Source organism: Rana temporaria, chromosome 3, assembly GCF_905171775.1.
Source record: "Rana temporaria chromosome 3, aRanTem1.1, whole genome shotgun sequence".
Lineage (NCBI taxonomy): Eukaryota > Metazoa > Chordata > Amphibia > Anura > Ranidae > Rana > Rana temporaria.
The window spans coordinates 126,374,747-126,395,067 of record NC_053491.1 but is presented as its reverse complement, the minus strand read 5'-3'; the positions used below and the strand labels follow the sequence as shown (position 1 = coordinate 126,395,067).

At 39.8% G+C, this 20,321-nt stretch overlaps 1 protein-coding gene across 2 annotated transcripts in view; it reads right to left on the bottom strand.

Annotated features, from left to right (window-relative positions):
• CDC123 (cell division cycle 123) overlaps positions 1 to 20,321 on the bottom strand; it is a 99,900-nt gene that overhangs the window by 15,466 nt on the left and 64,113 nt on the right. For both annotated transcript variants that reach the window (XM_040343395.1, XM_040343396.1), the window contains exons 8-10: positions 16,292 to 16,367; positions 5,032 to 5,154; positions 681 to 709 (exon numbers count right to left, since the gene is read on the bottom strand). In XM_040343395.1, coding sequence (XP_040199329.1) covers positions 681 to 709; positions 5,032 to 5,154; positions 16,292 to 16,367 — 228 coding nt within the window. The remainder of the gene's footprint in view (positions 1 to 680; positions 710 to 5,031; positions 5,155 to 16,291; positions 16,368 to 20,321) is intronic.

The window sequence follows — 20,321 nt, the reverse complement described above, 5'->3', positions numbered from 1 at the left end:
CTTTAAAGAAGGAAACACATACATGTTTAATTCCCCTACTGAGCATACTCCCCCATCTCAAGTTCTGTTGGAGAACCAGTGAGAAGACCCATAGCAATAAGAGTGCTGCCAAAGAACTGATTACTGTGCATTTACGTAAAATTCAGCATTGTAACTACCATATTGGCAACTGCTGATAAGAGGAATGATCAAAATTACTCACAAGAACATTATTATTTGTAGTATTATTTTTAAAGTAGTATTTATTCAATTATTGTATATAATAAACGTGTGGACATTGAGAAACAATCCAAAATGTCTTTATGGGGTTGAGCAGCTGAGGAGTTTAAGGACCCCTCATTTAAGCTACCGGTATTTCTTATTAAATTTGTTACCAGCTTTAAAGTGCTGTTATGGCTTGATAAATGAGGCCCTATCAACCTTATCTAATAAATATTCTAATGTGCTAATTGTTAAGGCCATTGTCAATGGGTTTCTGTTTGAATCAGAATGGCTTTACTCCACTTACAAGTAAATGGTAACGAATAAAGTTTTTTTTTTATCAGTGCTATGCAACATTTTAAATATAAGTACAACAACACTAACAATAATAATTAATAAAGTTTCTCAGTATACAAACACATTTATCCAGCTTCTGAGTTTTCTCATACATCAGGTTCAATGACAAATATTTCACTTACCTCACTGTCTCTGTATATGTCAAAAACAACTATAAGAAGACAAAAAAAAAGTTAAAATTTACAGTTTCAGTGATACACATAGAAGTTATTTAAAACATTTTGAATTTGCTGGAAGCATACTTAAAGTAGAACTAAAGGCAAAACTTTTTTCTTTGTCTTGGATAAAGTGGACATTGATAAGAATATCGGTAAGGTTATTATTGCGGTCTGTGCCCCCATTAAGGAGATCCACCCTCTCCATTTGTCCCGTTTACCATTATCACTGAAAGTGAAAGTAAAAGAAAATACCACATTTTGGATTGTCCCCGCTGAAAAGTAATAGAGATGAAATCATTGAAAGGGGAACACTAGTACTGGTGCTCTCAAGGGATGCCCTTAAATTGCAAGCATTTCTTCTCACTTCCTGTTTTGGTTACGGGACAGAAAGTGAAGGTAAAGCTCTACAATGGAACAAAGATGGCAAAAAGGGGGAGGCTTATTAACCTTTCTTTTGCCCTGTCCAAAATGAAAAAACAAAGTTCTAGTTCTAATTTAAATCTCTAAACTTGGAAGAATAAATGGTTTAGATCAGGTAAGAAAAGGTCAAATGTAGAATTAGATAATGTAGTATCTATAATCCAAAATAGAAACTATTTTAAAGCCCATAAATTCTTGTGCACACTTGGCTATTCACTTATTTGTTCCCTACAACTTAGGAATTAATTTGGATACAGTAAACTATCAGACATAAAACAATTTTTGCATTCATTATATTATTGCCTTTTAAGCTTCAGTATTCATTCTTGATCTGTATTGGTTAATCCAGAGATATAAATCAGAAAGCCAACAACATAGATTACTGAACTGCTTTAATATTCTAAACCAAGTCCTGAACAATGATGTATTAATAATATTCTTGCACATGTGGTACCTGTAGCTTTTGCCATACAATGGGGAACGTTTATCAAAACTGGAGCATACAGAATCTGGAGCATACAGAATCTGGAGCAGCTGTGCATGGTAACCAATCATCTTCCAAATCAAAGTTGTTTAGTTAAGTTTTGAAAATGATAGATAAAAGTTGACTACTGGTTGCTATGCACGTCTGCTCCAGATTCTGGCTGCTCCAGTTTAATAAATTCCCCTCGATGTGTTGCATTTTATCTATTATAGTACTTAACACTTGTACAGGGTAATGTTGGACCTTTATTATTTTTATTTTGTCCCTGCAATTTTCTTTTCTTTCTGACTTTTATACTTTGTAAACCTAATGCCCTGTACACGCGATCGGTTCATCTGATGAAAACGGACCAATGGATTTTTTCATCAGATATTCGATGAAGCTGACTTTCATCAGTCTTGCCTACACACCATCAGTTAAAAATCTGATCGTGTCCAACGCGGTGACGTAAAACACAACAACGTGCTGAGCAAAATGAAGTTCAATGCTTCCGAGCATGCGTCGACTTGATTCTGAGCATGCGTGGATTTTTGTCCGATGGATTTCCCACAGACGATCATTTTTTTCTATCGGTTTTTTAACCATAAGAACATTTTAAAACAGGTTCTATTTTTTTTCACCGATGGGAAAAAAAACGATGGGGCCCACACACGATCGGTTTGTCCGATGAAAACGGTCCATCGGTCCATTTTCATCAGACGAACCGATCGCGTGTACAGGGCATTAGACATCAAAAATGAACAAAGCATGTCTCACTATAGTGTGTACTAATCTGAATTTAAAGCACAGAGTCTGGTTCCTTCCTGATCTCTGTTCTCTCTGCTATCTGCACAACCCAAAGCCTAATAGATTAAGCCAACACCTCCGCCTCCCAGAAGCCATGCCCCCCTGCCCCCAGACTTATACCCTTAGCTCTGCTTCTCTAAACCTGTTTAGAGGGGATATCACTTCCCCATAATCAGCTATCAGATTTCATGGAGCTGTGTGCTCTAGCTCTAAAAAGTGTGTGTGATGTCAGATCCCTGACCCCCGATTTTGCTGTTGAGAGATGCGTTATAAGATGTGCGTTTTTGGAAGACTGTAAAGAAGAGAGGGCTGCAGATAAACAGGTACCACCTAAGTAAGAGGACTGGTTTCATCTCTGTGTATCACCAGAGGCTAGTCACTTCACTGGGCATATGTAAGGATTTACAAACAGTTTAATGTTTGAAAAATAATAGACTAGAATTTCTAGACTCAAATAATTTGTTCTGCAATATATGGGGTAAACGCCCCCCTCCATTGAAATTAATTGAAAGCGCTGTAAAAAGCCTTACCCTTTCACACTGAGGCACTGCAAAAACGCCCTAAAACGTTAGGGTCTTAGCGGTGCTTTACCAGCACATTGGGAATGCAGATGAGACTTTGCTCGAATAACGCTCCAAAAACGCCCCGTTGTGAAAGGGGCCTAAAGGAAGCTTGGCAGCTTACAGTTAGACCCCTTTCACACTGGGGCGTTCTTCGAGCAAATCCTCATCTGCAATCCCAATGTGCTGGTAAAGCACCGCTAAGACCCTAAAGTTTTAGGGCGTTTTTGATGTGCCTCAGTGTGAAAGGGTAAGGCGTTTTTACAGCGCTTTCAATTCATTTCAATGGAGAGGGGCGTTTTTGGAGCGTTTTTTTTCAGTGCCCAAAAGCTGCTCCAAAGATGCTGCTTGCAGGACTTTTCTCAACGCCCCACCAGTGCAACGCCTCAGTGTGAAAGGGTAAGGTGTTTTTACAGTGCTTTCAACTTATTTCAATGGAGAGGGGCGTTTTTGTAGCGTTTATTTCAGCGCCCAAAAGCTGCTCCAAAGATGCTGCTTGCAGGACTCAGTGTGAAAGGGTCCATAGAGATGCATGGAGAGCGTTTTAGGAGCGTTTTAATAGCGCTATTTTTAACGCTAAAACGCTGTAAAAACGCTTAAGCGTGAAAGGGGGCTTATTGTACAAGGAACTGATACTTCTAACAAATCCAATGCCCATACATTGATTGAAATTTGCTGGTCCCTGACGAACCTGGCTGAATTTTAATTAAGGCATGGCTGGCTGGCTTAAAGTGGATGTAAACCCGAAATATTTATTTGCTGTCACAATGTAGAGCATAAGATTTTCTATCATCTGTGCCCATCTTGCCACAAAGAGTTAATCCAGCTCTGAGCAATCCTCTTTTCTTTTTTCAGTGAGATAAACAGACAAACAGGAGAAAACCTTTGTCCGTTCTTCACCCTTGCTGTGAATAACAGGTTATCTATATATCGCATGCACTAGCCTGAGACAGGCATTTTTTTTTTTAATTCCCACCCCCACTCCTTTTCTGAAGTCATGTGGTTATTTTTCTAGATTTTGACTGGATGTCAGTGATCATAGCAGAATTTAGTGTAAGGAATACATGGGAGAAAATGCACGCTGACAAGGGGAGTGTAGAGGTGGGCGGGGAGTCTGACATCACGACTCCACCCACCGAGCTCCAGTCAACAGACCCACCCACAGAATCTGCAGTTTTTCAGTTCTTATACCAGACAGAGGGGAGTCATTTGACAGGTAAGGATACATGCAGGAGGCATGTATATCCTTATAGATCAGCAATATGGCAGTAGTTTAGAAAGGATGAGAGTGGGTTTACATCCATTTTAAGCCTCTAACCATCCTTGTTCTACTAGTGGTTTGTACACTAATACACAGCCCCAGAGTGAGTATCCATCATAATGCTTGCAATGACATGCGTGCACTGGCCAGCACAGCCACATGAATGTGCTGACCAATGCAAAAAGCATCTGAGACATTAAGGCAGCACAGGACATCATGGCTCCCAAGTGTAGCAGGATCTGGGGGTTGGCCAGGAAATTTGGAGTTGCGCAGTACACCTTTTTTTTTGCGAAAAGATTAACTTATTCTTGAACACATTTTAAAGTGATAGTGGAGTGCTGGACTAGCGCTTTTCAGTTATGGCACCCGTTAAAAGTATAACAAATCTCAAAGCATCCCAGTCTAAAATGTAAAAAATGTAAATTGTACTCATCAATGGGAACTGAATTCGCATGCCTGTAGTGGGGGCAGCTTACTGTAAAAAACAGGTCAATGTAGTTTTATTACAACATTTCCCATTTCTTCTGTAAACCGCTGAAGTTTGTTATACTGTGACTGAAAATCTAAAGAAATAGGTGAGCAACCTTGCTTTAAAAGAAAACAGTACTTTGAGCAGTGTTGTTGGATTATTACATATATTATTTGTGTCCAAAACTGTCCAGCTTTAGCAACTATTGACATTGCCATTTAAAAAATTTCCACAGAGCTAACATTTGCACTACACCAAACAAACAAAAAAGAAAGAGTTTGGATGGACACATGATCAGAAATGCAAAAAAAAAAAAAAATACATTTCATACTTACAGTCCTCATCAAAGAAATTGTACTGGATGTCTTTTTGAAAACATTTCTGTATTGATCTTTGGATGTCTTCTTTTTGCTTACAGATGTGATCATAATATTGTGTATAATCTCTTTGTGATATACCTGCAAAGTTGAAATTATTCCATAAGTTCATTTTAAAATGCAGTGTTTGGTAGCATGTTCACTAGAACACGAGGCAACAGTTGGGTAGTGAATGAGGCCGACAGCCTTAGTGAACAGTTTTGTCAATGCTTACCTTACATGGGGGTTGATTTGGTAAAGCTGGAGTGTGCAAAATCTAGTGCAACTCTGCATAGAAACCAATCAGCTTTCAGGTTTTATTGCCAAAGCTTATTTGATCAAGCTGAAATTAGAAGCTGATTGGCTACCATGCATAGCTGCACAATATTCTGGGGGCACCAGCTTTAGAAAATCTCCCATGGTGTTAAACCTTGAGTTGACAAGAGTAAGCAGATATCTCTCCAAGAACAAGAGAGGGCAGCAATAGATCTACTCAGACCACCAAGGTATGGATGCTGCATACATAGGGAGAAAGATCCAATCCTTATTCTCTCAAAATGTAGTAATGAGCACCGAAAGGTTCATTGCTTCTGAAAATAGCTTGGTGACTGACGCCAATTATTCCCAGGGTAAAAAGGGAACAAACCTGCCACCGCTCATATAGGTTCTATGTGTCACTGTTCCAGGCAGTATTTACAATACCCATTTTTCCTGGCAGGAGGTCTGCCCATCCATAGCCAGCCTTAGATTTTACCAGAATAAAAAAAAGGCACATTCAAATTAAACAGCTTCAGGAGAAGGAATCGCATCTTTTCCAGCACACATTTCTAAAAATGTAACAGATACACCGAATGGACTTGTCAGGAAGTATTTATCTTTCAATAGCCTTTTATTGATAAATCAGCAAGAGTACATTAACAGAGATACAGAGATGTAAATACCTCTTCTATTGCAAGGCGGGAGGAGGTAAAAATAGTGTCCCATGGGGGTAGTCCTGCAGTTGTACCTGTACGTTAACAGTAAAAAGCAGCGAGAGAGAGAAAGGAAAGAGAGAAAAAGTAGCAAACGAATAATAGAGGACGGTGTGGTACTCGCTCATCTACACAAATCCAAGTTAGCAAATGTCAGAGATAAATATCTGCCACCATATCTGGTGCAGGGTTCCCAAATGTCATCATTTTGTCAGCAGTATCCAAGAGGATGCCAACTGTTTTCTCCTGTGCCATAATCCATTATATTTTCCTTTTGACCAAGAGAAAGGATACCTTAGGTTGCTTCCAAGCCCAAGCAATCGTTAGCTTGGTTCCAAGGAAAACAAACATGATAAGGCGTTGGCCTAGCTTAGGGGTCTTGGGGATAGGGAAGTTTAAGAGGGCAAATTGAGGGTTCTTTCTGATCAGTAAGCCCATAATTTTCCTAGTAGTGTGAAATATTTTATTCCATAAGCCCCTGATCTTGGGACAATCCCACCATATGTGTAGCATCGACCCGACCTGCCCGTAGTTTTGGAAGCACAAAGGGCAAGCGTACGGATAGATTTTTGGCAATTTTCAGGGGGACCATATACCACCTCATTAGGACTTTCAAGTTCGCTTCAACTAGTGCTATGTTTAGAATGCCCTTGGAAGCCGCAGTCGATGCTCTATGCCATTCCTCAATGCTCCAATTATGTTGCAGGTCATTTTCCCATTCTCTCAGAGTATTTTGGTCTCAGTCCTAGCAAGTGATCGGTATATCACCTATATTCCCCCGCTCTGCTCCACGGCTTGACCACACCACCTTTCATAGTCCGTGATCGAGAGTGGGATGGGTTTAGAAGACCTACAGGACTGGATGAAATGAGCAATCTGGTGGCATCTATATCTTTCCAATCTTGGCATGTCGAGTTTACTTACACAGTGGGCCAGAGTGAGAGGCCCCGCAGGGTTGACAAAATGTTCTATCCTATATAGCCCCTTACCTAGCCACCACTAGAAAGCTGTAATGTCCAAACCAGGAACAAAGGGTTTTCGAAAAATGTGTGACAGTGAATGCCAATGCGAGATCAGTTTTGAGAGAGTCCCATAATGCTAGGGAGTGGGATAGTGTGGGGGCCATGATAGCAGGTCTAGATTTAGCAGGACACCAGAGGATATAGTCCAGGGTATATTGGGGAATATCTTGTCTTTCCATGTGTACCCAGTCAGGGTGTGCCATTTTGGAATATATAGTGGAGATTTGAGATAGCTGTGCTGCCTGATAAATACCAGAGAAGCAAGCAACCCTTCTGCGGGGGGACCCTTATCCCATCCAGACCCCAGCAGAGAGACTGTCAATTGCTCTTCTGATCTGGTCAGGGCCCTGCCTTCCAGGCATAAAATTGACCTTCGTGGATATAAAGGCCAATAAAACTGGATATTCTATCTGCCATAAATAATGATCCAAAACATTTTATGAAAATTATTATATAGGGCGATAATTTGCAATCAGGAAGCATTTATAATGCATAACAATCTGATTTCTACACTACACCAATTTTATAAGTTTAGTGTATATACCTTATTTATCGGCGTATAACACGCACAGGCGTATAACACGCACCCTAACTTTAAGAGGGAAGTTTCAGGAAAAAAACTTTCCATAGCCCCCTGCGTATAACACGCAGGCACAGTTTACCCTCTATTTTCAGGGTAAAAAAGTGAGTCTTATACGCCAATAAATACAGTAACTAAATTACTATAATGAATACTAAAAAAGTGTTATATTAGTTTTAAAGTCTTGCAAATCCGATTCCCTGAAAAAGCAGGTATCAACATTTCCAGATTTATAATGGTAGTGAAAGTAATCAACTCAATAACGTCCCCTTGTACAGAAAAAAACTGGGTGAGGAGATTGAAGTCTGAGAGGAGCAGCGCACACAAGAGGAACACCCAATCTGATTGCAAGATCCACACACAGATGCCCGGGCTCAGTGGGTCCCTACACACCAGAACAAGAGAAATGGATGGATTGAGCCAGCAACTTTGTAGTTGCTATGATTAAGGCTCTCGCTGAAATGTGTCAGGTTTTTTGTTGTCACTCCTTTGTAACCAGTCACCAATAAATTTGAACTACAGTGTTGGCAGCTCAATCTATCCATTGTTCTGGGTGAGAAGGTTGGTGGGGGTTCACCAACTTACCCTTTAACCATGTTGCTTTCATCTTTTATTTGGGATTTGCAATTAATACAAGTAGGAATATTAAAAGGAGTTGGCTATTTTTACGGTATACATCTTCGAATAAAATTTTTTACTTTTTTTTATATATTCTTTATTTTTCAAAAAGGGATGCATCTGAAAATACATTATACATCTTCCATTGTATTTCCATACATGGTACAGTTCTCATCCTATTACCTTATTTAATCCTATTTTTAATCACCTATCTTACCCACTACTCTTTATGTCATAACTTTACATTCCATGTATACTTCCGTAGAAGACACACTAAGATGCCCCTCTTTCTCCTAGGTATCCTTATCTTTTATTTCTTTCAACCTTTCTCATTATTCCCTTTTAAATTTTATATTCCCCCAACTACTCCCCTCCCAAAACAAAACATAACCAAAAAATAAATAAAAAATTTAAAAAAATGGTCCCCTCCTGCCCCTGGGGGCCAGAAAGGACAGACACCCCTCTCCTCCCCTCCCCTAGTGGAGGTTTAGGAATATTGGCCTCCCAATTATTTCTCGTACCCCGAGCGGCCTTACTCCCCCACTATATTTCCCATTAGTCTCTTTCCTTCTTCTGACTGGGCAAATATGTTCCATGTTGACCAGATTTTGGTATATTGCTCTTTTCTGTCTTGGGCCGAAAACACCAAGTCCTCTATGGCCCCCACATTTCTGACCCTGTTGAGCCATTCCGCCATTGTTGGAGGCCTGGAACTTTTCCAATTTTTCGCTATACATGATTTTGCCTCATTGACCAGGTGGCATAACACCGAATTTTTATATATCGGTGTAGGTATTTGCGAGAGATGCAACAGGAAAAACTCCGGGTCATCCGGGACTAGATATGTCACCATTTTTTTAGATATCCTTCGTACCTCTAACCAGTACTGTCTGATCCTGGGGCATGTCCAGTATATATGCAATAAGGTTCCCCGACCACTGTTACATCGCCAACACTGATCTGAGACTTCCGGGAAAAACCTTCCTAATTTTGCTGGCGTATAGTACCACCTGGTCATTAATGTATAGTTTGATTCCTGGGTTTTGGTACATATTGATGAGTTTAAACGCCAGGTATATCATCTTTTGGTATTGAGCTAATGTAAAGGTCTTCTTAAGATCCCTCTCCCACTTTCTCATTGCTGGCATCACATAATTCTCTGCTGGGGCTATTAACATTGTGTATATCTTTGATATTATTCGATTAAGGGGCTCCTTCTCATTACAGTATGTTTCAAATTTAGTCAATTCCCGTTTAAAACTACTTATTGGTCCCAATGACTCCAGGAAGTGTCGAAGTTGTAATGCTTGCCAATATTTTATTTCAAATAGGCCCCCTGATTGCGTCAAAGCCCGCAATTGTGGGCCATGTATCCTATTGCAAAAAATGTGATACCTGGATATAGCCCCTCTCGAAGCCTCCGTAAGGCCCCTGCTTCCATCCCCGGTCTAAAACTTGGATTACCCAATACGGGGTATAATGGAGAGTACCTTGATGAATATTTAGGATTTTGGCAGATTTTAGCACTTATAGACAATGTTGATCCTATAAAGGGATGTTTAAGGGAATCCGGTAGCTTTACATAGCACCAAGTTGCCCTACCCAATGGTACCTGACTGATCTCTTGCTCTAGTTCTATCCATAGTTTGAATTCTTTATGTCTACACCAATCTATGTCTCTTCCCAAATGAACTGCTTGGTTGTATTTAGACACATCTGGGACTACTAAGCCCCCATAGCATTTGGGAAGGGTCATTTGGTTTCTGCTTATCCTTGGTCGTTTGTTGGCCCAAATACATTTGGTAAAGAGCATATTTACTTGCTTGAAGTAGGCCTCCGGAATACCTATTGGTATGGCTTGAAAAAAGTACAACATTTTTGGCAGGATATTCATTTTGATGGTGTTACAGTGGCCAAACAATGAATGAAATCCATGTTGCCATTTGTCTAGTAGGGAGCAGACTGCTTTGTATAACGGGGGGAAATTTACAGAGAATACCTTCTCTAATCTTGATGGTATGCTTATCCCTAAATATTTTAATGCCGACCCTACCCATTTAAAGTTAAAGTTGGGTTGTATATTTTGCCGTGCTACTGAGAGGGCCACCCCCCATCGCTTCCGATTTCGTGTAGTTAATTTTTAAGTTTGCTTATGTCCCGTATCCTATTTCCTTCATCAGGTTTGGCAATGAAACATGGGGGCAAGATAGCATAAGCAGAGATTTTGTAATTCCGATCCCCTATTTGAAGTCCCTGGATATCTGAGTTTTGCCGGATCCTATTCAAAAGGGGTTCTATACAGAGTGCAAACAACATCAGGGAAAGTGGACACCCTTGGCACGTTCCGTTTAAGATTTTAAATGTTTACGAGTAAATACTGTTTACTTTTACCGCGGCCTGGGGTGATGCATACACCCACGCTATTGAACTCCGCATGTTTTCTCCCATTCCCATTTGCCTCAGTACTTTGAACATAAAACGCCAACTAACCCTGCCAAACGCTTTTTCCGCGTCAGTGCTCAAAAAATACAGGGTGTTTTTGTTGTGTTGGCATAATGTACCAGGTTGAGAAACTTTACGGTATTATCCCTAGGGATAAATACAACCTGGTCTCGATGTACCATTTGGTTTAGCAGAGGCTGGAGGCAAGCAATTTAGTAAAAAGTTTTAGGTCTGTATTCAACAATGAGATCGGGCGATAGCTCCCGCACTCCGCTGGATCTTTCCCCTCTTTCGGGATAACAGATATATGTGCCATAAGTGCATCCGGTGGCAGTGCGGGAGCCCGGCCGATCCTATTGAAGGCCTTTGTCATATATGCCCCTAGCATTGAGAAGAAACATTTATAATATTGGATAGTAAATCCATCTGGACCCGGTGCCTTCCCATGTTTAACTGTCTTCATCACTGTCTCCAATTCCTCCACTGATATAGGTATTTCTAGTTTGTTACGATCCGGCGAGGATAACCTAGGCAGATGTGCTGAGAGGAGGTATTCTTCCATCGTAACCTGGGTCACCTGAGTTGGGGTTAAATTATAAAGGGACGAGTAATATTCTCTGAATCTCTGAGCTATATCTTTAGGGAGTGAAATTAACTGTCCGTTTTGCCCCTTTATACGGGGGTTATATACTGTCTTCCATTTCTCTCTAAGTTTCCCTGCCAGGATTTTACTACACTTTTCCCCTAATTCATAAGTGACTTTTCTCCCTGCTTGTATTGCCGCTTTTGCTTTATATCCATCCAAGTAGATCTGTCAGTTGTCTCCACAAATGTGCAAGTTCTATCCCCACTAGCGGCGTCTGTACTTTGTGTTGTACCTCTAATGCCTGAATTTCTCTTAACAGATTTGCTATCTGCCCTTCTTGTGTTCTTTTTAGTCTAGAGCCGTGTTTGATCAAAATCCCTCATTACTACTTTATGTGCTTCCCAAATCATGGGCGGATCACTCCCCGGAGTGTCGTTCATTCGAAAATATGCCTCCATTTCTGCTTAGTTTTTCCCGAATTTCGGGGATCTGTAGCAAACTTTCATTCAAACGCCATCGCCAAATTATTCTGGATCTGCACAGACCTTGAGCTTGACTTTCCTCCATAGACTGGCTCTGGTGAGGACAGCAGCAATGGTCATAGAAAGAAGGAACCGCCGCTCCAGATGATGTACCTCAGTGGTGAATAAAATAGCCCAAAATCCAGTGGGTGCAGGCAATGCACAGAGCATAAATGGGAGAAAATAAATTTTGGACAGCCGCACACCAATAAAAAGGTAAAAAGGTGGTGCCTTTTATTCTGGTAAAAAAAAAATACTACAAAAGCAAGAAAAAAAACAGCAAACTGTGGGGTAATAGAGCTAACTAGTTTCACATTGATAACCAATGCTTAGTCATAGCTGCAATGGTCAACTGCGGGAGGTGGGAGGTTTTCCAGAGACAAAACGAGCAGTTAACCCATGCTGTGCAGCCCTACCACATGGGAGAATTTTATTTTTTCATGGAGTTTTTCTTTAATCAATACTCAGAATAAGTTGTCCAGTGCTCCGCACTGCTATGAATATACTTATTACAGCATAACATGCATGATCAGCGTGCTCTGATTCAATAACTAGGTGACAGTTGAGTTAGATAGATACTCTACGTAGCAATGCCCTCATCAGTTACAGCTGAAGCAGTGTAATTAAATATATATATATATATATATATATATATATATATATATATATATATATATATAATCCAGCGAGTAGAGTTAAGGTTAGAATAGAACAGCTTCAGCCAAGCCAGTTAATACTGTACATACTCATTACAGTTCTATAGTTGCAGACGTCACATTAAGGGTCGCATCAGTCTGCTGGATTAATGTTAATGTGTATATATTACAAACACAAGAAATAACTATGGTATTAAAAAGGTCCCAGCTAAATTAGTTATAATGGGATACTATTACCTACTGTAAACCATAAATTGTAAAAGTTTCCACAAGAAAAGTTCACATCTGAGTCATCAAGCAGCTAGCACTGTGAGGATGTACTTAAAAGTTGACATGACAATGCTGGAGTAAGGTACATATACTGCTTGTCACTTAACATCAGTCTGGTTATAAAGTTATTCATAGCACTGTCATCATATTTTTGCATTTATGGCACTGAATTTTTGAAATACTTGTCAGAGTGTCACTGAGAAATGAGTTCATACCAGCATGCTGAATAATGCAGCTGTGTCAACATAACCTCTTTTTAAAAATGCGCAGCATCAGTGAGGATAGCATAAAGGCAGACAAAACAGAAAAAGATGCACGATTGTTTTGTTGCATAAAATGCCATCAAAAGCTTAGGAAGTTTCTCTGTTCAATGATTTTTATTGTTTTCACAAGGTAGCACACTACAGTCCTGAACAAAATACAGGTCAAAGGGTAGCAGATGTAGACAAACTAATAAAAGACAATTTACAGCTGACCAACCAGACAACCCATATATAGTTTCAGGGCCCGAGCTTAACAATGATCGGTGTACAACAGATGAAAGAAAAAAGGGGGCTGTGGTTGCAGGAAAGAAAAAAAAATGTTGATTCCCTTATTCACACACAATCAGTCTGCCCATACATGGATCGAACCTCGGCTGGCCCCTGATGCACCGGCCGAGATTCAATCAATCAATGGTCAGCATAAGAGAAAGCCTAGGAACTTTTCAATGTTGGCCATACACTGTTTGGAACTAAAGCCTCATACACACGCTTAGATTTTCGGACGACCGTACGTCCGTTTTTGGGGCATGCTAGTCTCATGTCAAAAGTGAAGAGGTTACTCACAATACAAAAATTTTTGTATGACAGAATACAAACGTCAGAAGTGATATAATGTGTTGAATAGTTTTGTATGTGTTCTTTCATTTCTGAGCATGCGTCTTGTTCTTATGATTGAAAATTGGACGTTGAGTTCACTTCCGCCAAAAATTTTACAGCCTGCACATCCAGCTTTTGTCTGACAAAAAAGCAAACATCGGCTGTCTAAAGCACCGTACTAAAAGATCTGAAAAAAAAAAAAAAAAAATCGGCAGACAGCTTGTCGTACAAATTTTTCCCATCCGATTTTCATATCGTGTGTACGGGCCTTTAGTTGGACATGTTAAAAGAAACATTCTAATGATTAACAGCTGCAGATCAGGGATTCTGGACTGTGATCCTACGCTTTTAGGAGAAAATTCTGAAGAGGCCTGAAATGATTTCTTGCCCATTGAATGGTTGGCATTTGTCAAGGTCAGGGTCCCCAAAGCCGACATGATTCTTCTGATCGATAGAAGTTGATTGGTTTGTAACAAAGAAACTTTACTTTTGACTTTGATTATCTTCTACTCCAGTAAGAAGATCCGTTGTTCCACGGAACCGATGCGGTAACCCAAAAATTGTACATCTTGAGTGGGCTCCAAGTTTGAGGTTTATGATGCACCCCAACGTCTCCAGGTGGCTGCAAGCCCTGACCAGATTTTCCTGTAACTTTACTCTAGAAGGGGCAAAAAAAAGGTCATCTAGATAAGAGATCACTGTGATCCCCTGAAGACGAAGTGGTTCAAGAGCTTCCGTCATCTTTGTGAATATTTGCGGAGTGGATGAAAGGTCTAAAGGAAGCACTCTCAACTGCAAATTGGGAATCTGTTTTCCCATATTCACCGCTAGTCTCAGAAACCTTTGAGACTGAGTGGTGATGGGTATGTTAAGGAATGCATCTTTTAGATCTATTGACTCCATCAAAGTTAAAGGATTCCTGACTGTAAAGATTTAGTCCATGCAAAATTTTCTGTCAAGTACAGATTTGTTCAGCAGTTTTAAGTTGAGAATTAGACAAAAATGTTCATCTTCCTTTCTTCACTAGAAAAATACATGAGAGTAGAAACCCTGTGGACATTCTTCTGGCGCTACTCGAACCACCACTCTCTGTTGCATCAGATCCTCTAGAAGGGTGCTTTAGCTGCGTCTTTTGAAAAATTTCTGAGAGAATACTTGAGAATTCTATCCTGTATCCCTGGGAAAGCATCATCAAGATGTACATATTTGATGTTACTATATGTTGGTCCACTGAGGGAGGAACCCCTGAAGCCTTCACAGGAAGTGACAAGCCATTGTGTTTTGTTGGCCTGCGCAGGATGATGGAAAAGTAGTCCACTCTTGCTCTTCAATTTCTGCTAGGAAAAGTTCCTTCTCTTGAACTGGGGCCTGTTGTCTTGGTCTTGAGACCTTTGAGGTCAAAAAAGACCCTTAGGAGGCTGCTTTTTCTTCTTAAGCGGAAATTATTTTTTCCTGTCAGCTGTCCTATCCAGAATAGAATCTAACTCTGGCCCAAACAAAAGATCCCCAGTAAAAGGAAACTCACAAAGCATACTTTTGGATGCCTAGTCCCCTGTCCAGGTTTTCGACTAAAGTGTTCTTTGGCTGAATTAGATAGATGCTGACCTTGCGGTCAATGTAATCTAATAGACTCAGCTGATACATCCACAATGTAGGCTACAGCTGATGAAAGTAGAAAAGGAATCTAACATTTCTTGTTTAAATTTATCTGCCACAATATGTGCCTTTAGCTCCAGATTTCTGGCCACACACGTAGTTTATAATGTCCAGTGTGCATGAGGCCTTATATTCAATAGTTTCTACTTCGAAATATTAAAGTTTAGAAGTTTTAAAGACTATGACAATTTTCAAGCTTGCACTTTGGTATTTTTATTATTATAAATATAAAAAGCAACATTTCCCAAATTAAGAAAAATAACTGACATAATTTAAAGAAATAGATTGATTTTACACACACATGTTCAAACTGATACACAGTTGGAAATCACCACATGAACGCTGGCTAAAGAGCTACCAAAAACACCATTGAAAAAAATAGAAGAAAATACAGAACATGGTAATATTGCATGCATGCACGCATGCACGCACAGGCTCTAACATGAAATGTAAGCATCCATTTCTATTTACTAAAATAGTCATAAAAAGTTTTTTATATTTTTTTCAGAATGTAACTTCTGCATCTGTGGTTTGTGACACACTGTAAAACAAGTATGGGGAATGCAAATATTCTTTGTATGCAAATTAAGAAGGCATGAAATGCAGTCGTACACACTAAGAAATGGAAGATTAATTCTATGGGAAACATGAACAGAACCAAATCTTACATATTAATAAAAAGAGAGAAAAAAATAATAATTTCTACAATATCCACTATCCCCTTCCAGATAATTAAATATTTAAATTCCAACATCATGTAGTGCTCATCTTTAAAGGCCCCTTTCACACTACAGCGGACTACAAAGTCGTGCAATTTGGCCATGATTTCAGGGACTGCCTGTGTAAACATGAGGTCTATGGACCTCACTCGCAAAAAAGTTGGACCAAAGTAGTACAAGGACTACTTAAAGTCGCACAGATATGAATGGTACTTATTGGAAATCATGAGGTACGACTTGTCATGTGACTTTCCAGTCCCAAGTCGCACAAGTGTGAAGGGGCCTAAAGGTTACTCATCCGTTGTATAGTTTATAGTCATGGTTTTGGAAAAGCTTACCTATTAGTTTGTTTTCTTTAACAAAGCATCTAAACTCTCCACCTGGAATCAATTCACACCATTTCCTTAGAACAAGCTAGAGGGAAATAAAAACAAAAAACTAAAAATCCAAACCACTGTCATTATTTGAATCCATTATGAAGTATATCTATGTGGAATTGACATAGTTACTCACAGAAGATTAACTTCTACAAAATGTTAATCAGAATCATTGAGCAAATAACTCACAATTAACAGATTAGTGCAAAGAGCAATGATGCACACCTGCATATGCCAACCAATTAGAATTCAGTAAAGTATTGATGTCACAACAGTAAAAGCCGATGTCTGCTTGGTTACTATACGATTTCCTTAGTCTGTAAAGTTTTCTGTAAAAATATGTCAAGGTTGTGGTTGTGCTGAAAAGCATCGCCCTCATGTCTGGCATAGAAACTAAAAGATGTTTTACAGGAAATTTGCTTTAAAAAAAAAATTGCAATTTACGAAGGCTTAAAAAAACCTTGGTCAAAAGGAAGAGCTGCGCAGCTCCTTCTTTGACCATTATTACTAGTGTTGTATAACATTTTTAGTTGTCGCTTTACCATTTATCAAATCAGCGCAGTACACCCCTCTTTAAAAAAACCTTACCCGAGTCTTCTTTTGATTCAGTGCGGTCCCATTTGTAGCACAGCTGCACTCTCTTCCTTTTCTCCCAGGAGACAGAGCAGCAGGGGAGCTGCGCTGTGTGTGTCTATAGACGCAATCAGCCCAGCTTGGGAACATGGGTGCCCATTCAGCACACTGCTTGCTGAGGGGGCAGCCGGAGTGAAGAAGGAGTGGACAGCGCTGACATGGGACTCTAGAAGAGGAGGTAAGGCACCACTCTGTGCATTACCATTTCACACAGCAGGTAAGTAAAAAACGAAAAAAAATATTTTAATTAAAAGCATTCAATGTTTTAAACAAGGGGAAAAAAATCTAATTCTGAAATGACAAAAGTTGCCAGGATGATAGAAATTTCTAAACAGCAATGTGCCTTTAAAAGGTTAAAAACGGTTGCTCATACTTATCTATTCCCAAAACCTCACATCTACAGTATATCCACTCACCATAATTGTCACTTAAGCTCATGCTGTACTTGTCATACAACTTCAGAGAGTCACAGTATGTGAGACTTTAATAAGAGCTAGAAATGGAATTGGCCTGAAAACACACTATCAGTGATTGCCTGTCTACAGGAAGTAAATATATGCATAATTGTAATATGAAAAGCTAGAGCAAATCGCTGCAACTTCCCAGAAAGCAATTTTATTTACAAAAATTGATCACTGAAGTAATAGTTTAAAATTCCCTTTTGGCAATTCCATTTATAAATTGATATTAATTTAGACGCATATGATAAAGCACTAAAATGTGTATTATTTAAAGTGGAAGTCCGGGCTACAACTAACTAAGCTTAAAACTGCTCCAAACTCCTTCTAACTCCTACACTAACTACTCTGTAGAAGGAAGATGCTTGTACTTGCCTGTTCTCAGGGCACTTCGTTCTGGTCACATGATTGGCTCCCAGTGGCTGCTTAAAAGATGAGAGGGACAGCCAACAACTGACGTCCTGTAGTAAGCCTATAGGTGGTGTGACCATCATGGCATGCTATCTGTTATTGGTACGCTCTCCTCTCCCCTAAAGCTGGCCAGTGGGGAGATCACATGACCAGACAGGAGCGCACTCAGAATAGGTAAGAATATGCATCTTCCTTTTAGAGTGGTTGTACACACCTAGATTAAGGCTTACCTGTAGGTGCTGGAAATATCTCCCAAACCTACACAGATTAGGAGATATTTACCATTTCCCCCACGATAATTTCTACTGCACATGCGCCAATGTATTCGGCACATGCGCACTTTTGAAAGGGCAAGCTGTGCCATTTGTAGATGGGGTCATACCATGACTGGCGGCTCCTGCGTGCATGCCCGAGAGTGACGTCACGCAACTTCGGCCAGTCACAGAGCCGGAGTCCGCGGCCCCGGAAGAAAGAGGGCTGAAGATGGACGCTTGCAGCCAGCAAGGAAATCAGGGACATCGCAGGCTTTAGTTTCAGGTAAGTGACACAAAATGGGCTACTATGTGTTGCATAGTAGCCTATTATGCTTTACCTTTGCAGGGAAACAAAGAGAAAGTAAAACCCATCATGGTTTACTTCCTCTTTAAAGGGTTGTTAGAATAAGAGCTAGAAGAAAAGTGGAAACGGTTTTAGGCTTAGTTGGTTAGATCTACTGTAGCACTGAATTCCACTTCCACGAATGAATTTAAAAAGTGTTACTAAACCCACAACAGTAAATCAGTCTGTATGTGCAGTAAAGTGTGCTTGTTATACTCACTGTGGAACCAAAAAGCTTAATCCTCTGCATTGTGTTTGATCTGGTCTTCTCTGATCCTCCCCTTCTTCTACAGTCTCTAATTCCTCTGCTGATAGAACAGAGCCTTGGGGGCAAGTTGCGCATGCTAAGCTTGGTGTGTATTGCTAGAGTTTATATTTCTTGGGAGAGTGCATGTGATCAGCACAGGGCCAATCAGCACTGTTCAGACACAGGGTCAGGGGTCCTGCAGCATCATAGGACAAACAGGGGATACCTAAATCTCCTCCTACAAGCTTTAACCAGACACTGATAGACGTACCAAGACTTCTCTAATTGTTGATGAGAAAAGGTATATAGAAGTTTATGTTTAATAAAATTGCATTTCCATGTTCTGTGCATTTTGGTAAACCAGTTATAGCGAATGCAGGGTCCTGGGTTTAGTGACACTAAGTTTATAATCGAAATGTGTATTATTTTTTTATTTAGCACACTGCAATAGTTTGGATACATCTTAACAGCTGTCTTAATCAATTCCCATTTTATTTTGTTTTATTGGACAAAAGCAGGGACGCTGTAAAGAAATCTAACTAATATATAAAGGCAGCTCCTGGAAAAATCCTTCTATGACCTGCTGATGCAATGCAGTACGAAATGCAGCTATAATAAAGTATATTGGTTTATTCAACAAAAATTAAATATGTAAGAGTCCAGTATGTGAGTAGAGGAGTTTAGAAAGGAGAAGATCTAAGGTTGAGTATGTTTCTTCCTTTAGTTTGTTTATCTTGCCATCAAGCTTCTTTCAATCTGTATGTAGCATACATGCTAATGCAGAGAACAGGTACAATCCTGTCCGACTCATTTTCCAATAGAAAAACAAGGCCTGTTTCACCATGCTCTCATCACTGTAGCTTCAAACTGAGATACCTTTTAGATGATAACAGGACATTCTGGGGGGATTCCCTGCCCTGAGGAGTTAACAGATTTTGATATGAAACGCAAAGACTTTCTTGAAGTCAATAAAGCACATGGGAATTTCTGGTAGCAATCTGCTTTTTCAATAGACCGGAGCATATTACAAAAGGTCTCTAGTTTCTAGGCCTTTTAATAACCTGAATTTACACTGGGCAATTCTCTATATAGTTTACATTTTCTTGTAAAATAACTTATATGACCTTAATGGCATGCACCAATAAGAAAATTGTACAATAGTTTCTTATATTGTCGGAACCCATTCCTTAGGTATAAGCACTGTATGCAAACTCAATTCCTGTCATTTGGCAATATTCCTGTTTGTCTAAAGCCCTGTACACACGATCGATTCGTCTGATGAAAACAAACCGATGGATTTTTTTCATCTGATATCCGATGAAGCTGACTTTCATCAGTCTTGCCTACACACCATCGGTTAAAAATCCGATCGTGTCCAACGCGGTGACGTAAAACACTACGACGTACTGAGAAAAATGAAGTTCAATGCTTCCGAGCATGCGTCGACTTGATTCTGAGCATGCGTGGATTTTTGACCGATGGAATTTCCCACAGACGATCTTTTTTTTTTAACGATGTGAAAAAAAAAATGTCAATTTTGTTTGGGAGCTACGTCGCACGACCGTGCAATTGTCATTCAAAGCGTGACAGTGCTAAAAGCTGAAAGTTTGCCTGGGCAGGAAGGGGGTATATGTGCCCAGTAAGC